Source organism: Aspergillus ruber (assembly GCF_000600275.1).
Source record: "Aspergillus ruber CBS 135680 unplaced genomic scaffold scaffold00032, whole genome shotgun sequence".
Classification (NCBI taxonomy): domain Eukaryota; kingdom Fungi; phylum Ascomycota; class Eurotiomycetes; order Eurotiales; family Aspergillaceae; genus Aspergillus; species Aspergillus ruber.
In genome coordinates this window covers 103,772-126,732 of record NW_024467328.1, presented here as the reverse complement: position 1 = coordinate 126,732, position 22,961 = coordinate 103,772, and the positions used below count along the sequence as shown (strand labels likewise).

The 22,961-nt window shown below is 49.8% G+C and overlaps 10 protein-coding genes across 10 annotated transcripts; 7 read left to right on the top strand and 3 right to left on the bottom strand.

Annotated features, from left to right (window-relative positions):
• Positions 1 to 47: 47 nt before the first annotated feature.
• Positions 48 to 4,346, top strand: EURHEDRAFT_380831 (ABC transporter ATP-binding protein; the record flags this gene model as incomplete). Its single annotated transcript, XM_040779339.1, has 11 exons — positions 48 to 137; positions 186 to 263; positions 314 to 429; positions 476 to 530; positions 584 to 1,185; positions 1,235 to 1,829; positions 1,886 to 2,450; positions 2,503 to 2,675; positions 2,724 to 3,253; positions 3,308 to 4,268; positions 4,320 to 4,346. The coding sequence occupies 11 exons, from the start codon at positions 48 to 50 to the stop codon at positions 4,344 to 4,346; spliced, it is 3,792 nt and encodes a 1,263-aa protein (XP_040635372.1).
• A 1,156-nt stretch (positions 4,347 to 5,502) lies between these two features.
• Positions 5,503 to 6,510, top strand: EURHEDRAFT_464358 (uncharacterized protein; the record flags this gene model as incomplete). The annotated part of the gene is made up of 1 exon (XM_040784949.1): positions 5,503 to 6,510. One exon carries the CDS (start codon positions 5,503 to 5,505, stop codon positions 6,508 to 6,510), a length of 1,008 nt encoding a protein of 335 aa, XP_040635371.1.
• A 634-nt stretch (positions 6,511 to 7,144) lies between these two features.
• On the top strand, positions 7,145 to 9,073 carry EURHEDRAFT_416173 (HoxN/HupN/NixA family nickel/cobalt transporter). The gene is made up of 7 exons (XM_040782886.1): positions 7,145 to 7,553; positions 7,603 to 7,613; positions 7,667 to 7,739; positions 7,793 to 7,878; positions 7,929 to 8,207; positions 8,255 to 8,400; positions 8,446 to 9,073. The coding sequence occupies exons 1-7, from the start codon at positions 7,335 to 7,337 to the stop codon at positions 9,051 to 9,053; spliced, it is 1,422 nt and encodes a 473-aa protein (XP_040635370.1). The 5' UTR covers positions 7,145 to 7,334; the 3' UTR covers positions 9,054 to 9,073.
• Positions 9,074 to 9,590: 517 nt separating this feature from the next.
• On the top strand, positions 9,591 to 11,597 carry EURHEDRAFT_464372 (putative terminal deoxynucleotidyl transferase; the record flags this gene model as incomplete). The annotated part of the gene is made up of 1 exon (XM_040784950.1): positions 9,591 to 11,597. The coding sequence occupies one exon, from the start codon at positions 9,591 to 9,593 to the stop codon at positions 11,595 to 11,597; it is 2,007 nt and encodes a 668-aa protein (XP_040635369.1).
• A 338-nt stretch (positions 11,598 to 11,935) lies between these two features.
• EURHEDRAFT_464270 (aminophospholipid-translocating P4-type ATPase DRS2) lies at positions 11,936 to 16,092 on the bottom strand (the record flags this gene model as incomplete). The annotated part of the gene is made up of 2 exons (XM_040784946.1): positions 11,936 to 12,784; positions 12,835 to 16,092. 2 exons carry the CDS (start codon positions 16,090 to 16,092, stop codon positions 11,936 to 11,938), a joined length of 4,107 nt encoding a protein of 1,368 aa, XP_040635368.1.
• Positions 16,093 to 16,760: 668 nt separating this feature from the next.
• EURHEDRAFT_518207 (exosome non-catalytic core subunit RRP45) lies at positions 16,761 to 17,748 on the bottom strand (the record flags this gene model as incomplete). Its single annotated transcript, XM_040786647.1, has 3 exons — positions 16,761 to 17,355; positions 17,414 to 17,533; positions 17,585 to 17,748. 3 exons carry the CDS (start codon positions 17,746 to 17,748, stop codon positions 16,761 to 16,763), a joined length of 879 nt encoding a protein of 292 aa, XP_040635367.1.
• Positions 17,749 to 17,910: 162 nt separating this feature from the next.
• EURHEDRAFT_508073 (spliceosome-associated CWC15 family protein) lies at positions 17,911 to 19,003 on the top strand. Its single transcript, XM_040785881.1, has 7 exons — positions 17,911 to 17,966; positions 18,019 to 18,041; positions 18,089 to 18,165; positions 18,214 to 18,501; positions 18,556 to 18,808; positions 18,857 to 18,892; positions 18,942 to 19,003. Exons 1-7 carry the CDS (start codon positions 17,957 to 17,959, stop codon positions 18,957 to 18,959), a joined length of 705 nt encoding a protein of 234 aa, XP_040635366.1. The 5' UTR covers positions 17,911 to 17,956; the 3' UTR covers positions 18,960 to 19,003.
• A 257-nt stretch (positions 19,004 to 19,260) lies between these two features.
• EURHEDRAFT_486496 (RNA polymerase II mediator complex head subunit MED22) lies at positions 19,261 to 19,972 on the top strand. The gene is made up of 4 exons (XM_040785565.1): positions 19,261 to 19,320; positions 19,378 to 19,442; positions 19,507 to 19,575; positions 19,645 to 19,972. Exons 1-4 carry the CDS (start codon positions 19,287 to 19,289, stop codon positions 19,816 to 19,818), a joined length of 342 nt encoding a protein of 113 aa, XP_040635365.1. The 5' UTR covers positions 19,261 to 19,286; the 3' UTR covers positions 19,819 to 19,972.
• A 110-nt stretch (positions 19,973 to 20,082) lies between these two features.
• On the bottom strand, positions 20,083 to 21,946 carry EURHEDRAFT_231313 (putative multicopper oxidase). Its single transcript, XM_040778046.1, has 3 exons — positions 21,941 to 21,946; positions 21,845 to 21,873; positions 20,083 to 21,714 (listed from the first exon to the last, which is right to left on the bottom strand). Exon 3 carries the CDS (start codon positions 21,581 to 21,583, stop codon positions 20,264 to 20,266), a length of 1,320 nt encoding a protein of 439 aa, XP_040635364.1. The 5' UTR covers positions 21,584 to 21,714; positions 21,845 to 21,873; positions 21,941 to 21,946; the 3' UTR covers positions 20,083 to 20,263.
• Positions 21,947 to 22,134: 188 nt separating this feature from the next.
• Positions 22,135 to 22,914, top strand: EURHEDRAFT_405812 (dihydrofolate reductase; the record flags this gene model as incomplete). Its single annotated transcript, XM_040780411.1, has 1 exon — positions 22,135 to 22,914. The coding sequence occupies one exon, from the start codon at positions 22,135 to 22,137 to the stop codon at positions 22,912 to 22,914; it is 780 nt and encodes a 259-aa protein (XP_040635363.1).
• Positions 22,915 to 22,961: the final 47 nt, after the last annotated feature.

Genomic DNA, 22,961 nt, shown 5'->3' with positions numbered 1-22,961 from the left:
CAAGCATCACTCAGCTCTCAGGAGCCTAACATCGACCAGTCTGTGCCATGGGCAAGAGAAAAGAAATCGCGACGAAAGGTGAAGCGTTAGAGAAAGATGGGGAGTCTGAGCAGACTGCCTCGATGGGCAGCTATTTTGTATGTCATACCCAACTGGTAGCTGATATGTTGCTAACTAGTTTCTAGAGGCTCTTTTCCTATATCACAGGGAAAGACCGTATTGCTCTTGCATTGGCACTTCTATGCTCAATTGCGTCTGGTGTGGTATGTTGATACCCATAGTGTGGATAGGTATATCATGTCTGACAACATAGCCCCTACCACTTATGAACATTATCTTCGGTAACCTCGTGGGCGAGTTCCAGCGATATTTCATGCCAGACACGCAGGTAACAGAAGGGGAATTCAAGGCTTCCGTCAACAAATTAAGGTGAGTTTACTCTATCATACTCCTAGGGTAGGGACTGACTCTTCAGCTTGTATATCGTGTACTTGTTTATTGCAAAGTTTGTTCTAACATATGTCTCAATGGTGAGCCCCATGACACTCATTCGGGGAGCTTGGAATGGTTACTGACTATCTAGCTTTCCTTCCGTGTTATCGGTCTTCGGGTCTCGTCCAGTGTACGACTTCACTATATGCAATCTCTCTTCGCCCAACCCATCAGCAAACTGGACGAAGTATCCGTGGGAACCGTCACCAACACCATCACAACCCTATCCAACACCATCCAGCAAAGCATTTCCGACAAGCTAGCTATTCTCTTCCAATCTCTTGCCCTACTCATTACTGCATATGTCATCGCTTTCAAGTATTCCTGGGCGTTGACCCTTGTCACGAGCTCTTCGTTATTGTTCATCCTTATCTGCTGCATGTTTATCATGCCTGCCATGACGAAAATCCAACAGCAGGTGGACAAAGCTGACGAACAGCATTCTTCAATTTCAGCAGAAGTGCTCAGCTCCATTCGGACGGTGTTGTCCCTTGGTGCCGAGGAAACGCTAGCCACTAAGTACGCAAGCTGGGTCGAAGAATCACGGAAACGAGGGCAAAAGATGTCTATCGTACTGGGATTGCATCTTTGTCTGATGTTCTTCGCGATGTATGCTAGCTATGCGCTGGCCTTTTGGTTTGGATTGAAGCTTTACCGGGAAGGGCATATTGCGGATATCAATACGGTTGTCATGTTAGTATTTCCTTCCTCTTCCTGACTCTAGGTATGCTAACGATTACAGCGTGTTTTTCTCAGTCATGATGGTGGTGAGCGTCCTGGGAGGTATCGCATCACCGCTAATTATCATTTCCAAAGCGACCAGTGCGGCATCTTCTTTTTTCGAAATGATCGACTTGGAGACGATAAACAGAGGCGGACTTAAGGACCCCGAGGCTTCATCTGATGTAGATATTACATTACAAAAAGTGCACTTTGCGTATCCGACCCGCCCCGATATCCCAATCCTGAAAGGCTTTAACGCTCGATTTCAACAAGGCAAGACAACGGCACTAGTCGGTCCGTCTGGCTCAGGAAAAAGCACCATCGTCGGTCTGTTGGAGAGATGGTTCGAACTGGGCACGATGAAAGGGGCCCATCAGGGGAATATTTTTGCCGGTGCACATAATCTCACTGGCCTCGACTTAAAATGGTGGAGATCACAGATCGGACTTGTGCAGCAGAATCCGTTTCTATTTGATGACACCATTTTCAACAATGTTGCTTTCGGTCTCGTTGGCACGAAGTGGGAGCACGAAACCCACGAGGTCAAACAGAAACTTGTTGAGAAAGCGTGTGAGCAAGCTTTTGCTGACGAGTATATCAAGCGGTTGCCAGAGGTGTGTGCATCATCTACTTGATGTTTTCGAAAATTGCCACGGCTAACTGTCTCCAGGGCTATGAGACTCTCGTGGGAGAAAGCGGTAAAACACTGAGTGGTGGCCAGAAACAACGTCTCGCCATCGCCCGAAGCATTGTCAAGGAACCTTCGATCTTGATTCTCGATGAAGCGACTAGCGCAATTGATGTCCACGGGGAGAAGATCGTCCAGAAGGCTCTAGATCAACTCTCGAAAGACCGTACTACCATTGTAATCGCCCACAGACTATCGACCATCCGGAAAGCTGATCACATCATCGTCTTGAAAGACGGCGTTGATGTCGAGCAAGGCACCCATGATGACCTTCTGGAAATTGAGAACGGAGTATATCGTGGTCTCGTGAGTGCTCAGAGTCTTGCGCATTTGACCGATGACGGTCCGGACGGAAGCGAAGGCCTTGATGCTCTAGAAAAAGAAGCCAGCACTGTCCAGGCTTTCCACGAGCCTGAAAAGGAAGAAAAACCACAGACATCATACAAAAATAAAGGTTTTTTTCGCAGTATTGGACTGATACTATACGAACAACGTGCTCATTGGCCGTTTTATTCTCTAACGCTCTTGGGTGCTGCTGGTGCTGGATGTAAGTGACCTCAATATTCCCGGATGTGTCATGGATTGCTAACGAAATACAGCTTCCTACGCTTTACAAAGCTGGCTATTCGCACACATCATTGAGGTTTTCGGGTATCAAGGCCAACGGCTCACAGATGCCGCTAATTTTTGGGCCTTGATGTTCTTCGTTCTTGCACTGGGTGTGGCCCTTTGCTATTTTCCCGTGGGATTCTCATCTAATACTTTCTCGATGGTACGGCCCAATCCCTCGACTTACTTGCGAAATGCTAACACGCAATAGAAAGTTTCATCATTCTACCGAGAACAATATTTCCGCAACATCCTCCGAAAACCCATCCCATTTTACGACTTAAACGAAAACGCCTCCGGATCCCTCGTCTCCCGCCTCTCCACTGATCCGAAACAAATCCAAGATCTACTCGGTGCAAACGGCGCCTTCCCGCTTATTTCAATCTTCAACATCCTTGGCTGTATCATCATCGCTTTCACATTCGGCTGGAAACTAAGTCTTGTTGCTGTCTTCGCAGCGATGCCGTTCGTCCTGTTAGCTGCATTCATGCGCATCAGATTTGAACTACAGTTCGAGGCTATGAATGCAGAGGTATATAGTGGTAGTTCGCAATTTGCGGCAGAGGCTATCTCGGCTTTCCGGACTGTTTCGGCATTGGTGATGGAGGATGCGATTCTGGGGAGGTATTTGGGCCTTTTGCAGACGCAAAGGAAGAGGGCTTGTCGGAAGGCATGGTATGCGACGCTCATTTTTGCGTTTTCGGATAGTGTTGAGTTGTGTGCTATGGCACTTACATTTTGGTAAGTCCTTTCCTATCACCTTTGATGTGAGTATAGGGCTAATAGATTGGACAGGTACGGCGGACAACTCCTCGCATCGAGAGAATATGAACCTAGTACATTCTTTGTCATTTACATGGCTACCATCCAAAGCAGTCAATCGGCCGGGCAGTTTCTGAGTTTTGGACCCAATATCGCGCAAGCTGTGGGCTCTGCCAACCGTATGCTGAGCTATCGTCCGACTTCAGCCCCACGAGACGACCTCAAGCAACTTACACCATCCGAATATCAATCCGCAGCAAGCGTCGAGCTCCGCAACGTCACATTCAAGTATCCATCACGGGAAGTTCCGCTATTCACTGGTCTAAATCTCAACATCAAAAGTGGCCAATTCGTTGCTTTCGTTGGACCATCTGGCTGTGGAAAGACTAGCGTTATATCTTTGTTAGAACGATTCTACGATCCAGCCCAAGGAGCAATTCTTGTCAATGAACAAGATATCACCTCCATCGGAATCTCATCCTACCGCAAAGCATTAGCATTAGTAACCCAAGAGCCACGCCTCTTCAACGGCACGATCAAAGAAAACATCACCCTTGGCCTCGGAGACAAAGGCATAACGGATGGAGAACTGACACAGGCCTGCAAAGACGCCGAAATCCATGACTTCATTACCTCCCTACCCGACGGCTACGGAACAGCCCTTGGCACAAGTGCCCAGACAGCGCTGAGTGGAGGCCAGCAGCAACGTCTCTGCATCGCCCGCGCTTTAGTCCGAAAACCATCACTCTTACTATTAGATGAGGCGACATCAAGCCTCGACTCGCAGTCTGAAAAACTCGTACAAAGTGCTCTTGAGCGGTTAGCAGGACGAAGAGAGACAACTATTATCGCAGTTGCGCATCGACTAGCGACGATTCAGAAAGCAGATGCCATCTTTGTCTTCGGGGAGAGCCATAGTGGGAAGGGGTCGAGGATTGTTGAACAGGGGACGCATGGGGAGTTATTGAGGAGGAAGGGGGGTTATTGGCACATGGTGAGTTTTGTTCGTGTTTGTTCTTTGATAGATTTTGCTGACCTATTGCAGTGTCAGGAACAAGCGCTAGATAGATGAAGTTTTCTTCACTTTTACTTATTTATTTTTACCTCGAACAATGGGCCTGGACGGCATTATATATGAAACCAGAGATATTAGTGCTTCCAGTCTCGCAAGTGGATTCCAGTAGACCCCAGCAGTGCGGCATTCCTAGCCTTTGGGGACCCCATGTGATTGAGGTACTTTCCTAGCCAAAGGCGATCAGGCGGAACCTTCATGCGATTTGCAGTGGAGACTTGGGAAGAAAGTACAAGCAGATCCTACAGCAGGCACAATTGACCGCGTTGAATCGATCTCGAAGCGGATCACGTACAATTCCTTATTGCGAGCATTGGAATCCATTATCATGCCTCGTCTCTGATATTGACCACGGCGATGAATATTTGTATGAGTCAAGTGCGAGCCGCCAGATTGACGATATAGCTCCGGCCCAAAAGACGCCAGCCTCAAGATGAACAGAGAAGCGGGGAGAAAGGTTGATATCGTTATTCCACAGGAGAGCAACCACTTCCTGTCCACATTTACAGTCAAAAGTGCAGGATTGTTGGGATATTCAGCCGTATTTTTGTAATATAAACATCGTGATTTGAATCATCCCGACAGCTGCTGACAGCCAAGGCAGATCAATCATGAAAATAGAAGTACAGACTAACAAAGATACACATCATTGCATATCGTTAGCTTCCAGAATCCTGAGTTAGTGGCGTAATTCAGTTGGAAGCCAACGGGTCTTTGCGAATACGGCACTGCATCCTTACTGTCTTCCAGCAAATGTATGCCAATTAATTGGCGCAGATGACACAGATATTGGGACAGTCCCCCACTTAGCTAGCAAACAACCATATCACCGTGCATAAGCACATCCATAGTATCGTCTATGCCTTGGATAGGGTTGGCCATCACACTCGTGGGATCATGATCAATAGCGACTTTGATTGGCAGAGATATACTCCCGGCGCTTAAAGTTATTTTTATCGCTTGGGTGACTTATCCGATTGGGTTCCGTAGTGCTGGTATAGATTTATGGATATGATTGGTCAGTGTATGCATTACTATTTTAAGCTGACAGGGCGGGGTGTTTGCTTATTTGTGTTATGGGGATGGTTATAAACCCGGGGATTCCTCGAGGGAATCCACAAGACAACTTCTTTTACTTGTATTCTCTTGAACAGCTATGGGTGTTTTGCGATTTCCCCGTCCCCGTCCAACAGGCATCTATGTCCCTCGTTCGACTACACCCATTCTCACTACCGATATGATCTCCCCTCCACTATCGCCTAGTATCTATGGCGAGTCGGATAATGTCACTGCATCGATCATCCCCGCCCTCGAATACATCTCCTCCAAGCTCCAGCAGAAGCTCGTGCATATCACCCTATTGATCGGCCGGGGAAACCCATTCCCTGCATCCAACGCAGGGAACCAGATAATGGTTATCCCCGTCAGCGATCTAGACGAAGCGTCATGGCGCCTCCTATACCGGACCATATCCAAGGCTGTCCGAAAATTCGCACTCGACAATAGCTGGATGGACGCTTTGGCCCGGTGTCAACATGAGCGCGACGCTCACTGGTATCTCATTCAGCAATCCATCCGGCAGAACGAGGTAGTCTTCAGCAGTGAAGGGTTGACACTGCTGAACATGGATCGGATCTACACATTCAAGCGCCGACTGTGCATTCTCTCCCACCGAGAGCTGGATGTCTCAGATGACCATCCATACATCGCGTCCTGCGTCCGTCTCCTTCACCGCACCATCGCCGATTTCCAAGGCCGCCCATTCAGCAAAGCCTTTTTCCACCGCGTGTACGAACAATTGGACGTCCGCGACGAGCACCTCGCCCGCATAGCGCGCGTATACCAATCCGAATACCAGCAAGAAGGAATCGTCCTCCCTCGCCCAACCCCCCAACCAAACCACCGCCAACATCAATCCCATTCAGCCACAGCAGCTCGCGCCCGCCGAATGCCGGTCCGCCCAGTTCGACGATACGGCCCTCCACCGACCTCATCCATTTCGCCGAAGCAAGGCAAACGGGGCCCCAAGACGCCGTTGTCTGCGTCAGATGTCACGCCTATTACGCGAAACGAGTGGAATTTGCTCGTGGCGGGCGAGATTCAGCGAGCGAAGGCTAGTGTTACGAAATGGACGCCGTCGCCGACGGTTATGGCGGCTGCGTGAAGTGTGTTTGTGGGTTGGATGATTTGCATCCAGCGAGATACATACATACTTCTTCCGAATCATGTCCGTCATTTTGGCGGGCCTGTTTCCTGCGCGGACCAGGCGGCATGGGTCTTGTGAACCATGCCCCGTGCGCGATCAGTCAGTCCGGTATATTGTCGTCTTTGAGCAGGCGCTAGACAACGGGCCATTCAGAATGGCCCACTCGGACAAACATTCGCCTATGCCGGCCAGCCAGCCAGCCAGATAGAAAACTGAAGATGATGTATAATTGCATCGAATAATGCTATCAACTCGTCTGCCGGCCATCGGCAAACGTTATCTCGGCGATTCTCCGCAGTCCAAAATACGGCTGTCAATGCGGATATCAGTCCCGACTTTCCACCTCAGTAGGGGATACTGTCAGGACTATGAGCAGATATTGTCGAATGAGATGTGCTATTCCGTGCTCGGGTCCTGGGAATACTACATAGGTACGTCCTGCGAGATTGAAAATAGCAGGACGTGGGTTGGCCGGAGTCCGAATGCGGATGCCGAGTGCCCACTCACTTTACCCACAGAGAAGGAAAAAAATGTCACCAATGCAAACATATAGTGTACCAGTAGCAAGCTAGATAGATGAAACGATTTGCAAGCCAAGTATTCTTTAAATCCGCATAGTCCCAGATTCATTCCTCGCCGATGCAAGCACAGTGACGTCTTACCAATCTGCCCCTCATCACCTGACCTGCATTGCAACCTCGCCTTTTTCCTTTTCTTACCTTCCTCTTTTTTTCTATTCCTTCCTCAATCCCCAGAGATAGTCGTAACACCACTAACCGGACATGACTCCGGACCAAAACCCCCCGGTCCAAGTTCGCACGGACGAAGTGCCAACTGACATTACCAAGCCGAAATGGTATCCTCGCGCATTGATCCGGCAGGCTGAGCGCTCGCACCGTCGATTGCCAGGGATTAGGAAGGTTCCCCTTCGGGCGATTGCTGCGATTTTGTTCATCGCGTTTTTAAACGTTTTGGTTTGGATTGCTGCGGCTGTTGTGTTGGTAAGTCGTGTCTGTTTTGGAGTTAGAAGACGTTGGCTAACGAGTGTAGCATTATTATCCGTATGTGTTGTCTTGTGTCCAGGAATATGTTTGGGCAGAAGCTTATGGTTCAGGTCTCTCGTGTCGAATGCTGTGCTTTCGTATACGCTGGGTTTGAGGCATGCTTTTGATGCAGACCACATTTCGGTGTGTCAGCTCGAAACCAATAATGGGAGCATTGATGCTAATGCATACTGCAGGCCATTGATTTGATGACCCGGAGACTGCTTGCGAGTGGCCAGAAACCCGTCACCGTGGGCACCTTTTTTTCCTTGGGACATTCGACGTGAGCAGCCCCTTCAAAATCGAACGAAACCGGCGTTCTAACAAAAACAGGATTGTCATCATCACCTCGATTGTTGTGGCTGCCACTGCTGCTGCAGTCTCTTCTCGCTTTGACAGCTTCAGCACCATCGGTGGCATCATCGGCACCTCTGTCAGTGCGGCGTTTTTGATCCTACTGGGTCTTATGAACGCGTACATCCTGTACAAGCTGTACAGACAGATGCAAAAGGTCCTGGACCTTCCCGTCGGTCAAGAGGACGAGGCGTGGAAGGTCGAGGGTGGGGGAGTCATGTTCAGTGTTCTTCGGAAAATGTTCAAGCTTATTGACCGGTAAGCATGTTCCCCAACAATTATGAACAGCGTGCTAACCCTACTAGGCCATGGAAGATGTACCCTCTAGGCGTCCTCTTCGGTCTTGGTTTTGATACATCCTCCGAGATTGCCCTCCTTGGTATCTCCTCCATCGAAGCCGCACGAGGAACCAACATCTGGGTCATCCTAGTCTTTCCCATTCTCTTCACCGGTATGCCTACCCCATGACATTCTATTGCAGTACTGACGGTACCAGCGGGAATGTGTCTCCTCGACACCACCGACGGCGCCCTAATGCTCTCCCTCTATATCCAACCCGCCGCCAACTTCCTCCCACCCAAACAAGACGGCACCATTGCCTCGGACGACCTCCTCACCGACCAAGAACAGCAACAACCAAGCGAAGACATCCACGCAGCCCAGAACCACCGTGACCCAGTCGCCTTTCTCTACTACTCCATTGTCCTAACCACGCTCACCGTCATCGTGGCAATCGTCATCGGCATCATCCAGCTCCTCACCCTTGTGCTGAACGTCGCCGAACCAACGGGTAGATTCTGGGACGGTGTGCAAACAGCGGGTGACTACTACGATGCTATCGGTGGCGGGATCTGTGGGTGTTTCTTGGTTATTGGGTTGCTTAGTGTTTTTGTTTACACGCCGTGGAGGAGGTGGATTGCGCGTCGGAATGGACGGCCGGTTGTTGAGCCTGTTGAAGAGGGTGGTTATCGGGATGATTTTACGGATGAGGAGGATGCGAATGCGAATGTGAATGCAAACCGTGAGCGGGAGCAGAGTGTCCAGGCTCCGGGTAAGACTGGTTCGCAGGTTACTGTGAGACCGGCGGGTGGATCGTCGAGTTGATGTGCTGTGTTCTGATGCGGATGTATACATGAGGCATGTGGGCCGAGATGGTGAATATCATACTTTGCGGATAGCATACACTACATTTATTGCGCGTATAGTTTGGATAGTTATCTACATTGACACCAATACAATGCATTTCCACACTGCTGCATTCGGCGCTTTCTGCCTCAGGTACACGTGACGTCAGGTGTACGTCTCAACTTCATCTCATCTTTTGAGCGATCAATCAACGACACGACTCATATTTTCCAAATTAGTATCGACACGCGCTTCGTACTCATTTCGACTCATACAAACTATGCGTACTACATGGTATGACTGTTGCACCATGAGCATGGCCAGGGTCTAATCCGACTGAGCTTGACGAATATTGAATCTACATGCCATTGAGCATCTTAAATATAAGACCTATATAAAGAAGCAGACATAAACATACGCCGGTCTATTATTACACGACTAGTCAACACAAGACATGTCACCATCTTCCCTATAACACAACCTCCCTCAACCAACGGCCATACATATACACCTACAATGTCAGGCTCAACCCTCGCCTACTCCCGCTCCCAAGATGCCCCCCTCACACAAACACCAACCTTCACCTCCTCTCCTCCAATATTCGTCCTACCTACCCACCTAACCCTAAACGAGTTACATCGGATAGAAGATATCCTGGGCAACCGCGGCGCGAGACTTACATATGATATCTCCGAAGCTAGATTGGTGATAGGCAAGGTAGGGCAGAAGAAGAGAGCGGCGTTGGAGTTGAGGGGCAGGGGGGTTTTGACGGAGGAGGTTTCTGCATCGGGGGAAGGGGAGGGAGATAGGGAGCCGCCGGTTAAGAGGAGGCGCGTTGGTAATCATGATGAGGATGGGAACGGTGTTGGGCAATTACAAGATGGAGATGTTAGTACTGAGAGTGAGGGCGAGGAGGATGGGATGGAGAGTCAGCATAATCCCGGGAGGCATTTGCGGAAGAAGTCTGTATCTGTTGCTTCAACTTCAACAGCTGGCTCAGAACAAGGGAAAAATGTTATCAAAATTGTCAAGCTACAATGGCTCGAGAAGTCAATAGAAGCCCAAGAACTGCTCCCCATAGACCCATACCTCGTCTATCAAGCGCGCATAATCGACCCTCCCACCACTACAAAACCAACCACAGCATCCGACATAATACAACGAGCCCGAAAAGACGCACTATTCAAACCCCCAGTAACACTGGCATCTCACTTCCATACCTGCCGCCAAAAAGATATCCCGGACAACATCCCCAGCCAAACCCACCCCATCCCAAAACTCTACCGCCAAACAACCTCCGAACATGACGAAATCATTCCCCTTCCCCCCGTCCCAGACTGGGTTAAGAACCGTGTCATGTACGCCTGCATGCGCTCTGCACCCCTCCACCCCCCAAATGAACGCTTCATCGACCAACTGGTCAAAATCCGTAAAACCCGCGACCTAACCCTTGACGAAATCGGCGTCCGCGCATACAGCACCTCCATCGCAGCCATAGCCGCATATCCATACCATTTCAGCCGCCCCTCGCAAATCCTCCTTCTCCCAGGCTGCGACGCCAAAATCGCAAACCTGTTCGCTGAATTCCAGTTTAGCGAAAACAAAACCTGCCAATCAGCAAACCTCCTAGACACAGACCCGGATCTCAAGATCCTCCAACTATTCAACAACATTTGGGGTGTAGGCGCCAAAACTGCGCGAGACTTCTACTACACCCGCCAATGGCGTGATCTCGACGATATAGTCGAATACGGTTGGTCAGCTCTCTCTCGCGTCCAGCAAATCGGCGTGAAATACTACGACGAGTTCCTAGAAGGCGTGCCCCGCTCTGAAACAGCACACATCGCATCAACAATCCAGCGCCATGCGAACCTCGTCCGCCCAGGTGCAGACTACGACGGCCACGGCGTGGAATATATCATCGTAGGCGGGTATCGGCGGGGGAAAGCAGTCAGCGGAGATGTAGATATTATACTTAGCCATCGCGATGAAGCCGTTACTAAGAACCTCGTCGTTGATCTGGTGAGTAGCCTCGAGAACGAAGGGTGGATTACACATACACTAGCACTGCATATGACGACTTCGAATCGAGAGCAACAAACCCTCCCCTATCGCGGCGACGATAATTTCCCAGGTCGCCATTTCGATACCCTCGATAAAGGACTCGTCGTCTGGCAGGATCCTCACTTCCCTGACCCTGACCCTCAGTCAGATACTGGTGGTCAAAAGAAACGAAATCCCAACATCCACCGCCGCGTCGACATCATCATCTCGCCTTGGCGCACCGTCGGGTGCGCAGTACTCGGGTGGTCTGGCGATACAACCTTCGAGCGGGATTTAAGGCGATATGCGAAAAAGGCGCATGGGTGGAAGTTTGATTCGAGTGGTGTGAGGGCGCGGACGAGTGGGGGCCATGTGCTGGATTTGGAGAGGGGTGGAAGGACTTGGGAGGAGAGGGAGAGGATGGTTATGGAGGGGTTGGGGGTTGGGTTTAGGGGGGCTGAGGAGCGGTGTTCAAGGTGATGGTACACTTTAATTTTATTGCGTAGGTGTACATATATATTGGGTACTCCGTTGAGAGTAGTTAGAGTTATATATATGCTGAACTTACTCCGTAGGCGGAAAGTGGAATAGCTAGGATTGATATTGGTCATAGACAACAAGCTAAAAGAAGAGAAAAGTACAAATGGCAAATAAAAAGAAATAGACTCCCATACATACATATATCGTACCACAGCCAAAAAGTGCAAAGCAAGATACATGAAAAAAAATTCGGATCAGTCAAGCCACACAGCACCAAAAGCCAGAAAAAAGAAGAATTGAAGGAAAACGATCTGGAAAAACCATGTGGCAAAGTTGGGTTACACCAAGTTCCTCGAACTGGTCATCTCTCCGTACCTCCCTCTCCCTCTCGTCGTGTCGTAGGCGTTGACAACCCGCATCTGTGCGCCCTCGTCTGCCTGACTGAACGCGTACCCGCGCTGTTTCCGCATCCGCTGCACTTGTCTGACCTTGCGAATGGCCTTTTGGAATTGTTCCATGCGTGGCCGGTAGTCTTGCACGTTGAATTTCTGGATCTCCTGTACGTGGTGGTAGTGTTGCGGATAGTACATGCGTTTCGCGTACTTCCATGCATAGTCACGGATCAAACACAGACAAGGTAAGACAACAGCCATGAGATAAAAGACCGGTGATGTGAAAAGAGGAGGAATAGTGCCGTAGTATTCAAAGGAGAAGCCGATAGCCGGAGCGCCATAACCGTAGGCAGGGAGGAAAATAAGCCAGATGACCATGGATCCCGGAATAGCGATAAAAGTGTATTTTGTCCAGGTGTTGGTAATTAGGGCTGCTTTTCCGAGGACGGTGGCTAGGACTGCTGTGTAGAGTGCGGAGCCCCAGACCCAGTGCCCGGATGTCTTTCCGTCGGTCATTGGGAGGTCCCAGAGGTAGATTAACTGGGAGAAGATGTAGAGGACCAGGGAGTGATAGAAGCCGTTGGCGATCCAGGACCAGAAGCTGTGCTTTTTGAAGAATAGACTCTTTTGTCCGAGTTGGTACAGTTGAGGGTATCGGTCTAATAACCGAGCTGACACGTACTGGTCGCAGATGCCCATGGCGAATGGAGGAAGAACGGTGAAAAAGACGTTGTAGAATGAAAGTGTCCATGACTCGTAAATAACTTCACCAGAAAATGCGTTTTGGAACGAGTACTGTATTGTGTTAGTCTGAAATTCAGGAAGGGGGTCGACAGGTTACTCACCCAGAATTGCGTCATGTAGAGCGTAATGTTCTTATAAAACGAATAGAGAATCACCCGACTAATCCGGTGGTAACTCCAAGCCCCATGAACAAGCAACAATTTACGAAGGAAGCGGAATTGGGCAATCGAAACATCCGCAGATCGAGCTGCTTGGAGACCTTCAAGACCACTGATACCAACTCCAACATGAGCTGCCTGAATCATGGAAACGTCGTTAGCACCGTCTCCAATTGCTAGAAGCAAGGACTTGAGATGGCGCTTGACGAGCTTGACGACCAAAGCCTTTTGAAGCGGAGAGACACGACAGCAAATCACGGCCTTGCACATGACCGCCAAATCCAAGAACATCTTTTCCATGTCCTTTTCGAGGGCAAACGTTAGAGATCGACCATCGATAATCAACGCCAAAGTCTCAATTTCACCAGACGCTCCCTGGCTCTGAACAGCATGGAGTTTCTTCGATATATTCTCCCTTGTAGCTTGCGCCGTTTCCTCGTTCACAATAAGTAGTGTCATGTCCTCGGAAACCAAACGGCAAGACATGCCAATGTTGATAGCAGTTTCCTGTCGATCACCAGTAAGAACCCAGACCTTGATACCAGCCGTTTGGAGCGTGTGAATCGTGTCCGGGACCCCATCTTGCAGTTTGTCTTCGATCGCCGTGGCACCGAGGAGATACAAATCCTTTTCGATCAATTCCGCGGCCTTGTCCAGCTCGTCTGCACGGTTTCCGCTGATAGTCGTGGCAGCCTTCTCTTGGATTTGGTACCACTGTTGGAATTCTTGCTCAGATATCTCGCGCATGGCCAGACAAAGGGTTCGAAGACCTTCAGATGCGTACTCTTCCAGATGCTGCAAGGTAGTCTCGACCATCGGGTTATCCGGATGCAAGCGTTCGAGGATGACAGTATCAGCGCCTTTTGTGTACATGCGAAGCTTACCATCTGGGCATCTGAAGATAGTCGACATCCGCTTCCGGGCTGAGTTGAATTCACAAACGGCAAGTAACTCATATTCGTACTCTTCACCTGCAACCGTAAATAGCACAGAGCGAGGTCTCCGATTTGTGAAACGATAGCCTAATTGCGCAGCACCATCAACCAAAGCACCTTCGTCTGGGGACGCCGCCTGGTATTTGATCTCCCCGGGCTTGTCGTCTGACCGCTCGGGAATGACGGTGTGGCAGGTAGCCAGCAAGGTAAGGAAGTGGTGAATAGCATCTTTTGACGGGTGGAAATTCAAGTTTTGCTGTAGTTTCTTGAAGTCGTGAATGCCATCCGCTTCGTCGTCGTCCGCGGTTGCTCTTCGGTCCTCTTCAATGTCGTCACCGTATTGAATACCACCTATCGAGCACTGTTTGAACTCCATCATGTTGCAAGTCAATGTACCTGTCTTGTCGGAGAAGATATATTCGATCTGACCTAGCTCTTCCACTAGGGATGACGTTCTACATGTGGCCGGTGTGTCCGTCTTGTCGTGGTAGATATCAAGGTCGGAGTTGATGAGGAATGCTTGCGCATATTTGACGATTTCAATAGTGACGAAAAGCGAAATAGGGACCAAGTTCGAATACAAAACCCAGTAGGTAAATATGTCGAGAACAAACTGCTTGACCGGGTTTGTACCGCTGTAGTAGAGATAGGAGAGTTTATCAGACTGGGTTTGACGGATGATCAGGTCACCAACGGAACTGATCACACTGAGAGCTACCAGGATACCGACTAACATCAGAATCTGGATGTTGACCATGCGCTCCACTGCCGTTCGCTTGATCGGAGTTGCCGTGGCATTGCGCATCAGCTTCGTTTCGTGGCCAGTAAATACAACAATTCCATGAACCCATGGGGTGTTACGGAGGGTAGCACCACGCAGCAGCAATTGATCCGGTGCTAGGGGAAGCTCCTTCTCGCCTCCACCAGCGTGCATGGTTAGTGTCGCTTCGTAGGTATAGAGACTGCTGTTAGGCTGTTCAGAGCGAATACGGCCACTTAGACGGCTGAGGTCGGAGGGGTTGACAAGATGCGCCGTCTCGGGGATAGCCTGCTTGACTTTCAAGTTGGTTTCTCCATCCAAGTTTGCCGTTTCAATATAGCAAAGACCTTCCGGCTCAGATGTCGCCAGCATCACCATATCAGCCGGGAAAGGGTTCTCAGACTCGACACGGACAATATCACCCACGGATACATCGACCCATTTCGTTTCGTGGAATGCGGATCCCTTGAGAACTTGAGTTTTCGAATAATTGAGCGACCTATCTGACGCTCTTCGCTTGTAATCTTCCACTAATTCCTTAATTGCCGAAACTAACAACACAACGCACAGCGGACCAATGGTGGTATATCGATTCGTCGGACTGACATTGGGAATCTGCTGAAGAACGGCCGTGAACAAGAAGAACAAGTTGGCGTATTTGGAGAACTGCTCGAAGAGGAATTTCGGAATAAAGGTAAAAATGTTGTACTTCGCCGTCGAGACGTGGTTATCGACAAACTTGTGAACCGCATTGGCCGGCGGATTATTGAGCACAATGTTTCGAGGGCCCAATGTCGACGGGTCTACCTTCCTTCGTCCAAACCCGAACTTGAAATCCGGTTTCCGCGATTTCTTTGGTGCTGTGTCGTCCGGCTCCGCGCTTTCGACACGCGCATTTCTTGCGCCAGCTTCCGTCAGCGGAAGATCCATCTCTGAGTACTCCCCGCCCATTCCCAGCATGTGTTTAGCCCTGCCCATAAACCCGCCTCCTAGACCCAATATACTATTGCGCTCTTTTGCCATGCGAACATGTTGCGACGACGGGACATTGTCGTCATCCCGGTCCATATCATAGTATCCATGTAACGACCGTTCATCTTCGTAGTCATCGAGCGAGTAGCGATGATAATTGCTCAGTCCAGAGGCTTGCGAATAGGTCCGGGACATATCCGCGCCGGTATAGGGATCATGCAGAGCCACCCCGGCCTGGGGTACATGCGCAGGAGGGACGACCACATTGGCATGAGCTCCGACATGCGATGTTTGTGGTTGGTGCTGGGCCTGCTGGGGGTAGTGTTGATGGCCGCCTCCCACAAAGTCATCATATGACACGGACGGACGCGCTTGCGGATAATCGGAATCGTCGATATCGAAACGCCTCAATAAATGCTCGTCATTGACCGGCGGAGGTTGACCCGTGCTGTACATGGGGGTTGTATCCTCCAGCTGCAGCAGATCATCCTCCGCGTGGCCATGTTGGAATCCTGGCGGCCTACCGCTGGCCATTATGGACGGGACGGGCAAACACCCTCCTCTCTAAAGTCGAAATGCAATAGCTGGAGTGGCCCTGAGGCATTGATTGAGGGAAACGATCCGGTTCATAAAAGGGGATGCAGTGCGGAGGTATACGGAGGGGGTTCAACGGTTGGCGTACTTCTAGGACGGAGACAAGAAGGGTAGAGCCCACAGGGGAACGCGCAAAGGAGAATCAACGGATCGCTGCAGAGAATCGAGAAGCCGAAAAGACCGTATAGACCGAAAGCGAGCGCGAGAAGGCGATGCAGAACGGAAGGTTGAAGGAGTTGAAAGACCGTTGAGAACGTTATGGGAGAAAAAGAAGTCGTCGTGGCTGGAAAAGTTGGCGGTGCTGATGGTCGAGGCGGCGATTAGCGCGACCGAAAATAGAAGAGCCACAGTATTTACAAGTGAAAATTTGAAAGAATGAAATAAGGATATTTGGATTCAGCAGGCAAAATTGTCCATATTCAATTGTATCGGGGTTGTTCATACGAGCCTGCATGCAAGCTATGGCGGTGCGAACCTACAACGCATTACGGAGAAAGGACCCGGAAAGACCATAGATATCGAAGAATGGAAGGATTTTGCATAGCAACATTATCGTGGCATATCATACATTTGTATAGGGCTTTTGGTTTGTCTCATATCCGGCTCCATCACCGGTCATTCTCCGCTCGTGATGCTTCAACCATTCCAGTATTTGTCCGTTTCGCCAAATCCGCCTGTAACGCCTTCTCGATAATGCCATTGATCTCCTTCACCTTCTCCAGCGCGACAGTCGACTTGGTCACAAATACTATCGCATCAACCGGTGCGCCTGAGAATTTGGAGACGTAGCAAACGTCCCCTGCGCTATTCATACCAATCACCACATCCGCCTCCGACGCCTGCTCTTCCTTTCGTGTCGCATCGAGAATCACCCGCTTGCCTTCATCGAATGTGTGAAAGGTAACTGAGAGCGGCTTGTGTGTGATGTTGAGGGCAACCGGGAGTCGCTCGTCGATGCCGTAGACGACAACTTGGCCGTCTTTGACAACGGCATCCGGGCGGCGGAAGTGCTGTAGACCGGCCATGACACCGATGCAGGCGGCATCGATCAGGTTACCGTCGTAGTCGACTACGTGGACATCGGCCCGAATACTCCAGCAGCTCACGCCTTTCAGGATACATAGTGATTCGGTGTCGAGCGCATTCGAGTGTCGTACTACACGGTCGACGACATTGGTCACGTACGTTTCGAGGTCTCCCTGGCTGTGATCATCCAGTCAGCTCCGCGTGTATGCGATTACACTTCACATGTAGAACGTACCGGCCATTATCCCACGCCGGAGAGCCCATTGCTGAGAGTTCTAGCGCAATTGTGAAAACGCCGTCGAACGGACGGTCGTCGCGGGGTTTTGTGACTTCGGACGAGATGCGAATAATCAAGCTTCACCACTATGTTAATATTTTTTGTTTAAGAAAAGCAGAAAGAACATACGTAGTCTTCCCCAATTGCACCTTCACATGTCCATACTCCTCTCCAAACGAAACCTTTAGCGGACGCAACTGGTCCAGGCCCCGGCCGTCCAGGCGCACATCTTCGCGCAGCGCATTGAGAATAAAATCGCGCTCAGCAATCGACAGCAGTGCTTCCTTGTTCATGATGGCGGAGGCAGACCCCCGGCGCAAGAAACGATTTTCTGGTCTGGGAAAATTGGGGGATGCGCAGCGTCATCGCGGTTGGAAGAGCTTTGTTCCGGTTGACTAATATTGCAGCCTAAGGCAGGCTCGGCGGCCATCAAAGTATCGGTCGTATCTTGTATGCGATTGACGACGCTTCAACCATTGACTACAGCTACGTTTAGGCATTATGACGACGGGTATGTCTGCTTACCCCAACATTCTCGCTATCATGATACTGATTCCTTACAGCTCACAGACCGACGTTCGATCCCGTACGTGCTACCTACCACTCAATCATGACCTCTACTCACCGTCACAGGCACAAGGGCGAGAAGCCCTCCGCGGGCCCGCGTATCACCAGCGCCTTCTTCCCGCGCACATGCACCTGAAGACTCGGTAGGTCCCTGCCGAACCACGAACCAACCACACGACTGACAACCCCAGTCAACAAGGCCAAGGTCATGAAGGCGAAGTGCAACAGCGCGACCTCCGAGCAGAACTCCTCCAAGCCGAAGCAGCTCACTTCGCCAAGAAGCGCGGCGTCCCCGTCGACGAGCCGATTGTCGAGAGTGCACCGAAACGTCAAATTGAAGGGCCTCCAGGTGGCGATGATGGAGGGCCGGGAGAAATAGAAGAGGATCCGGAGGCGAAGCGGCGACGTGTATTGGAGGAGACGCGAGATATAGACGCGGATTCGGATGGGTCGGAGGATGATAGTAGTGAGGATGAGAGGTATACTTACTTATCTCTTGGTCTAGTGGAGTAATCAGGCTGACAGAGGTACAGTGACGAGGAGGACGAAGAGGCTGAATTGATGCGCGAGTTGGAAAAGATTAAGAGGGAAAGACAGCAGCAGAAGGAGAAGGAAGAGCGCGAACGAGCCGCCGAGGAAGAGGAAAAGCGCGAGGTCGACATTGCCAAGGGTAATCCCCTGTTGAACACTCAAGACTTCAACTTGAAGCGGAGATGGGACGACGATGTCGTGTTCAAGAACCAGGCCCGGGGAACTGAGCAGAAGAGGGGACCAGAATTCGTCAACGTATGTCTACCTTGGGATCATCTTCAAGTGGAAGCTAACGTGATGTAGGATTTGTTGCGGTCCGACTTCCACAAGCGCTTTATGGTATGCGCCCTTTTCTGGCTTCTTTTCAACGCCTACTGACAAAATCTAGTCTAAATATGTCCGGTAAAGCGCATACTCTAGTTCTATCTTTTTATTTTTTTTTTTTATTTTCTCAGGTGGAGACAGGCAAGCATTTCAGGCGCAATCTCAAGACTGTTTACTACTTTCAATAACAAGGATACCCAGCGACTCAAAATATCCTGTACTCGACCATCAGCTTGTACACATGGTCTAATTCAATCAATTGTCTTATCGTCCGAAATTATACATCGTAGAATAGATATAGTAGCCACCGCCTTACACGCCGCCATATACTGCCGACTGATCTGATTTGCTCTGATAGTCCGATCCAGCAACAAGATAGAAACAACTCAATCCGATTCAATCAGACAAAATGGAGTCTCAACCGACAGCCAAAGCGTTACACAGTGAGTGTTAATATCCTATTCCTCAAATCGACATGTCATACTAATGCGCGAGGACAGACCGTATCAACAGCAACATCTCCCAACTGCTCCAACGTTTCGAAAACATCATGGCAACAGCAACAGTACGTCTCTCTACTTCATGAGTCTAGCTTTCATATACCCTAGAAGCGCCACTAAAGGATGCAGGTCGAAAACACAAGCCACACCTCCACCGCCGTTGAAACCTATCAACTGGACGTCGAATCAACAGCTTTGGTATCCCCCCCAAACCCCCAAACTCCAGGCTCGAAAACGAACACACTCTAATCGCAACTTGACGCATAGGTCCGCGCCGCAGAAGACATCCTCTCCCTCACCCGTGCCATGAAAGAAACCTGGCTTTTCGGAAAACTGGATACACTGGGTGAAGATGAACGCGATGTTAAGCGGAGAGAGGAATTGGAGGGTGATGCGGAGGCTGTGCAGAAGGTTATTGAAGAGGGAGGTCTTTTGAAGTAATTCTTTTTTCTCTGGGTCATTGGGACTGGGCTGGTGTTTTGGTGTTGAATGGCGTTTGGATGTTATATCTGGTTTGAATTGTACGGGAGTATATATACTGTTCAAATAGATACCCTTGGAAAATACCTTTTTACATGATTAAGTTGCTGTCTTCATCAGTAGAAGATATTGTCTATAGCAGTAGCGGTCAAAATTGTACAACATTTCTGCGGAATCCTCGAGACTGTCCCTTTTCGTTTTCGGCGCGATGCTTACTGAGCAGGCCAGAGTGTATCTGGAGCAGGATATTCGTTCATGAGACGCGATGACATATTAATCCACCATTGTACTTGAAATTATCACTTGTATAATCAAAGTTTCAACTGATACATAACACCAGATGAGGTACATACTACCACTTTTGAGTAGATCATGAAGTACATAGCCGCCAGGATAAACCCGTTTATCAAGGATGCAACTTACATCCAACACAGGGCGCAGGACTCTCTGTACTGTAATAAATATCAGGTCTTGGTTTGCCTGTAACATTCAGATATCCCACAGCGCCTTTATCAAGACGGAATATAGCATGGTCCACAAGGGTATAAGTTCCCGGAACCCACATTTTCATATCCACGATTGTAGCACTACCCGGAGGAACATTGGTAGTCTGTACATACTGTCCAGGAGCACTCACAACATCACCATCACGGTATAGTTTTCTGAAATTACTCCCAATAACATGGAACGAGCTTGTCAGGTTAGGACCGGCGTTCCCAAAGAAGATACGGACTGTCTCGCCAACGCGGGCCTTGAGGGGTTTGTCTCTCGTTAATGCGGCCTCATGCCCATTGAAGACAACGACATTTGGTTCCTCGCGCAGTGCGTTGGGGTATGAGAACTCAACCTGTGACGATGGCCGTCCGTCATCCCCAACATCAGGCGGCTCGTGATAAAACTCGCTTTGCATCACATAATATTCATGATCCACTGGGGGGAGATCACCATCTGCTGCCTGCACGTACATGAGGCCATACATCCCATTGGCGATATGCACGGGCACTGGTGCTGCAGCACAGTGGTACATGAATAAACCCGGGAACATGAGTCGAAACCTGGCAGATTTGGTCTGACCCTCTTCGGTCGTCGTTAAGGCCGAACCCCCTCCAGGACCCAGAAAAGCATGGCAGTCGATGTTGTGCGGGTTGCCCGTTTCATCATTGTTCGTCAACGAGAGTTCCACCACATCGCCCACTCGAGCTCGGATGAATGGCCCAGGAACAGTACCATTGAAGTTCCATTGTTCATATTTGTATTGGCTTGTTAATTGTTTCATCTTGGTGTTAGTTGTGAGAGGGACTTGGAGGACGACGGGGTAGTCTCGGGTAATTTGAGGGGGGACATTGGGCGCGGTTGTGAGTATTGCTTCCTCTTTTGGGATCTTTGATATATCAATAGGCTCTTCCCCTGCCAAATTGCAACCGTCTGCATGCAGTAATTCTGTTTCTTTTGCCTGGGGCGTCAGGGTTGGATCAGGCCCTTTGAACGTTTGGGTCTGATCTGAATCCATCTGAACTGAACCCTGTTGGCGGTTGTACAGGGCCATGCTAAGAATAATAGGTGTAGATAGAGCAAGGAAATATCCCAGACGAGTTGAAGTCCCATTCTGATGTTTGGTGATCATTGAAACCCTTGTTGCCATGCTTCTCATGGTTGGTAGAGTTCGTGTCATGCATGACTGAGGGACACGAATTGCTAGAGCGCGCATTTGTTTAATTGCAGTCATTTTTTGGAATAGTGCCAGGAAGAAATTCTCACTTATTGTTTCAGCAGATCATGTAGAGAAAAGATATAATTATGAGTCTGCCGTCGGACATGGTGTCGTCAGTCTGACTCGTGACTGCTGGCCATGTATTTCTGGTGGAGGTTCATGGTATTAGATTCAGTTTCTGTAGTCACTGATGCTGCTCTTATGCCAAAGAAAAAAGAAAAAGAAAAAAAAAAAAAGAAAATTATGCCTGCTCATATGGCTCATTCTGTAACTCACAAGTTAAATGCTTTTGGAGAAATGGAGTCCTTGGATACATGAATACATTGGCATCAGTCTCCTTTATAGAGTGGCCATTAGGAAATATGTACATACATCATTGTACAAGGTCAAATGCTTCATAATAACGAGGCCGAATAGCACAATTAGGACTGGTCTTATACTCCCAGGGCAGTAGCATTGCTATCACCGCGGGGCCGATAAACAACCTCCGAAACTTCACCCACCACCATCACCACTCAACCTACTTCTCTTCTCAACACAAACCAATGCTCAAACCCAAAACTAAAATGCCTCTATCAACACCCCTAACCCTCATCGTCGCAACAACCCCAATCCCCCACCACCTACCAACAAATGCCCGCCCCAAGCTCGGAATCGGCCAAAACGGCACCCTGCCCTGGCCACGCATAAAAGCTGACATGAGCTTCTTCGCACGCGTGACATCGCGCCCACCCGCCACTCGCCCCGGGAGCACAAATGCAGTAATCATGGGCCGCAAGACATACGAATCTATCCCCGAAAAACTACGGCCGCTGGGGAAGAGAATTAATGTTGTTGTCACGCGGGATGTGGAGGGGAATGCGGGGAGGGTACAGAAGGAGTTGGAGGGGAAGAGGGAGAGGGATGCTAATAGGGCTGCTGAAGCGAAGGCACAAGGGAAAGCTGGGGGTGCGGGGACGGGAACGGAGGGGACGACGGATGCAATTGTTAGTGAGAGTTTGGAGGGTGCGATGGGTGATTTGGAGGGTGTGTATGGGACTGGGGAGGAGAGCAGGTTGGGGAATATATACATTATTGGCGGGGGAGAGATTTACGCTTCTGCACTGCGTTCTAGTGCTAGACTTAACAGGAAGATTCGCATCGTCATGACGAATGTGAAGAGGAAGGGGGATAAGGGATATGACTGCGATACGTTCTTCCCCGTCGATGATTTCAGCGCTGAGAATGGGTGGCGAACGGCTAGCCCTGGGGAGGTTAGTGAATGGGTTGGGGAGGGTGTTGATGGGGAGTGGAGGGATGAAGGGGAGGTGGTGATCCAGATGGTTGGGTATGAACGGGTTGACTGATGTTTTCTATTGTTTTATGTACATGATTCATAGATCATTCAAAGTAA

What these genes read in the sequence shown, in the direction of transcription:
- EURHEDRAFT_231313 (XM_040778046.1), bottom strand. Translation starts at nt 21,583, where the DNA reads ATGACTGCAATTAAACAAATGCGCGCTCTAGCAATTCGTGTCCCTCAG.
- EURHEDRAFT_416173 (XM_040782886.1), top strand. Translation starts at nt 7,335, where the DNA reads ATGACTCCGGACCAAAACCCCCCGGTCCAAGTTCGCACGGACGAAGTG. An exon ending in TTGATGCAGACCACATTTCG is followed by an intron (nt 7,740 to 7,792) that starts GTGTGTCAGCTC and finishes TGCATACTGCAG; the next exon opens with GCCATTGATTTGATGACCCG. An exon ending in TTTTCCTTGGGACATTCGAC is followed by an intron (nt 7,879 to 7,928) that starts GTGAGCAGCCCC and finishes TAACAAAAACAG; the next exon opens with GATTGTCATCATCACCTCGA.
- EURHEDRAFT_486496 (XM_040785565.1), top strand. Translation starts at nt 19,287, where the DNA reads ATGGAGTCTCAACCGACAGCCAAAGCGTTACACA. An exon ending in GACAGCCAAAGCGTTACACA is followed by an intron (nt 19,321 to 19,377) that starts GTGAGTGTTAAT and finishes GCGCGAGGACAG; the next exon opens with ACCGTATCAACAGCAACATC. An exon ending in ACGTCGAATCAACAGCTTTG is followed by an intron (nt 19,576 to 19,644) that starts GTATCCCCCCCA and finishes CTTGACGCATAG; the next exon opens with GTCCGCGCCGCAGAAGACAT.
- EURHEDRAFT_508073 (XM_040785881.1), top strand. An exon ending in ACAGACCGACGTTCGATCCC is followed by an intron (nt 18,042 to 18,088) that starts GTACGTGCTACC and finishes TCACCGTCACAG; the next exon opens with GCACAAGGGCGAGAAGCCCT. An exon ending in GATAGTAGTGAGGATGAGAG is followed by an intron (nt 18,502 to 18,555) that starts GTATACTTACTT and finishes ACAGAGGTACAG; the next exon opens with TGACGAGGAGGACGAAGAGG.